Source organism: Octopus bimaculoides, chromosome 16 (assembly GCF_001194135.2).
Source record: "Octopus bimaculoides isolate UCB-OBI-ISO-001 chromosome 16, ASM119413v2, whole genome shotgun sequence".
In the NCBI taxonomy this organism is placed as follows: domain Eukaryota; kingdom Metazoa; phylum Mollusca; class Cephalopoda; order Octopoda; family Octopodidae; genus Octopus; species Octopus bimaculoides.
In genome coordinates this window covers 9,921,230-9,924,094 of record NC_068996.1, presented here as the reverse complement: position 1 = coordinate 9,924,094, position 2,865 = coordinate 9,921,230, and the positions used below count along the sequence as shown (strand labels likewise).

Sequence of the window (2,865 nt, the reverse complement as noted above, 5' to 3'; positions counted from 1 at the left end):
CATCCAGCTGTAGAAATTCTGCCAGATCAGATTGGAGCCTGGTGCAGCCAGTCCCCAGTCAAATTGTCCAACCCATGCTAGCATGGAAAGCGGACGTTAAACGATGATGATGATGATGACAGCCATGCCTGCATCTATGAATTGCATCAAACAGTGAATACTTCTTTCAATATTTTGCTTGCTTCATTGTACATTGCTTTTTTTTTTTTAACCCTTTTTTCTTTCATTGTTCTTACAGTGCCGCTGATACGACACATGGAGTCACGCATCCTGATTCCAACACCATTTTCACCATTGCAGTAGTAGCAGTTATTAAATATACAAGATAACGCATTGCAACATCACTCTATACAAACTTGTTAAAGAAAAGCTAAAAAAAAAAAGGAAAAAAATAAAAAAGAAACCCACCTGCTTTCAAACCCCTTGTCATTGTAATTCTACTCTTTAACATCCAACCACAAAAATAAAAATAAAAATAAAGAAATGGTGGAATCTTCAAGAGTGTAGCTGCTGCTGCTGCTGTTCTTAGAGTGGGACATCTTCAGGTACCCACCTGTACTACTGATGCTTATATTAGTACTTGGGAGTAGAAGCTGAAGCATTTTCTAAGAAACGGGTGGACACACACATGCACGCACACATACACATACACATGTACACACTAGTTTTCTCTCAAGTTAAGAAAACACTTCTATTTGTAAACTATATTTACTTCCTGCTCTCTGACCCTCTTTTCCCAGCTTCTCTTCCTCCTCCTCCTATCACTTATAACAAAAAATATATCTAACTATATATATGTGTGTATATATATATATATTAACTTTTTTTCTTCCCTCCAGAAGTGATTTATAACTTCAGAAATAAAATAATAAAGTGTTTTAAAATGTCAATGGCAGGGGGAGATTTTGATTTTGAATAAAACTTTAATAAAGCGTTGTTGTTTTTTGGGAATTTTTTCCATTAAAAAAATTTTTTTATTGTTTAAAAATGTTCAGCTTTTTTTTTTTTCTATGTTCATGGTTGGATTAACAAGGAGCAGACGTGGTTGTGTGCTAAGAAGTTTGTTTCCCTACCACATGGTTTTGGGTTGAGTATATGTATATATATATGTTAGTTATTAGCATGTTTAACATAGACACATATTGTAGAAAGCCTGGAAACTGCAATATTTGTCTCAAGAAGGCATCTTATAGACATATAGTATCAAAAAACGTAAGTATACCAGTAGCAGATGAAAAGTGTTTATCAGTGGAATTACTAAATATGAATTTATGCTTCTTTAAGCATCATCAGTGGCTGATTATATATATGTGTGTGTGTGCGTGTATATATATGTATATCTTGAAAACCATGTTGACAACGTAATGGAGTAAAAAGTGTTCATATCTGAGGATCATCATACGACTCTGTGGTAAAAAGCTTGCTTCTCAACCACAGAGTTCCAGGTTCAGTCCCATTGCATGTCTTTACTACAGCCTGAGGACAACCAAAACCTTGTGAATGGATTTAATAAACGGAAACTAAAAGAAGCTTGTCATATATACATACATACACATATATATATAAGGATTTCGTAATGAGATAAAAAACCAAGGCTGTGTATAATATAGAACATTTATAAATAGAAGGTCTTACAGCTGTTTCCAGACCTATTTATAAATGTTCTATATTATACACAGCCTTGGTTTTTTTATCTCCTTACGAAATCCTTATATTGACACGCTGATATATGACCTACGTTGGACCCCTTATTCACATAACCACCGAACCTGGAGCTTAACTATGGTCTGTCCATGGCACTTACTCAGCATTACCTGAAACCTCTGGGTCTCATTGACACCACTTTCGCTCATAACCTACATATATATATATAATAAATTGTAAATCCAAAAAAAAAAATAACAACAAAACTATAAAGGATTCCGCGGTACACGTGTTTCAAGCTCTACATGTGTATAATATAATATAATATAACATAATATAATATGTGTATAATCTACAATGTAAAGCTATCCTCAGCCGCAAAATTATCTCTCTCCCAGGAAATTATACCATCTCGGCATTGAAGTAGGAAGAAATGTGTGATGTAAGAGGTGAAGATCCTTTCGGTATTCTGTATAGTACTATACCTCGTATAATTCTCCACCCAGACATAATCTCTCCGGTCCTCCGAAAACCTTCCATACCTTGCCACGATTCAGTGTGTAGTGTTAAGTTGGTGGTTAAGAACAATACAATACTCTGTGTATACACGTGTGTGTGCGTGTTTGTTCCCCACTTTTGCTTGACAACCTGTGTTGGTGTGTTCTCACACCCCTAATTTACCAGTTCATCAAAGAGAGTGATAGGATAAAAAGGCTTAAAAGAATAAGTACTGGGGTCAATTCATTCAACTAAAAATTCTTCAAAGCAGTGCCTCAACATGGCCACAGTCTAATGAGTGAAACAAGTAAAAGATAAAATATATATATATACCGTATTTTAATGTGTATAAGGAACCCCCTAATTTTTTTTTGGCTTAAAATCTGGAAAAAAGGTTTTGTAAGGGATTATAATACTATCCATGTATAAGAGACTCCCATATTTTTGGAACCCAATTTTTGACAAAAAAAGGGTTCCTTGTGCATGTTAAAATACGGTATATATGACAGCTGGGTGACACTTGTGTGATTTTGTGTGGTTTTCAATATTAGATTCCTCTCACTTAGATCTTTTGAGAAATCTTTAGCTATACTTCATTTTCCTTTAAAATAAGAGATATAATGATTTAAAAGCAATCTACTATAATAATACTCGTGTTTTTCTCTGTCAACATATGAATGAGAAAGGAACGGGTTATGGTAAAGTGGTAGTGGTATGATGGAA

At 34.5% G+C, this 2,865-nt stretch overlaps 1 protein-coding gene across 2 annotated transcripts in view; it reads left to right on the top strand.

The window, feature by feature from the left end:
• LOC106875952 (protein NipSnap) overlaps positions 1-936 on the top strand; it is a 52,668-nt gene extending 51,732 nt beyond the window's left edge. For both annotated transcript variants that reach the window (XM_014924288.2, XM_014924287.2), the window contains exon 10: positions 239-936. In XM_014924288.2, the coding sequence (XP_014779774.1) occupies positions 239-303 (65 nt within the window). In that variant the 3' untranslated portion in view covers positions 304-936. The remainder of the gene's footprint in view (positions 1-238) is intronic.
• Positions 937-2,865: the final 1,929 nt, after the last annotated feature.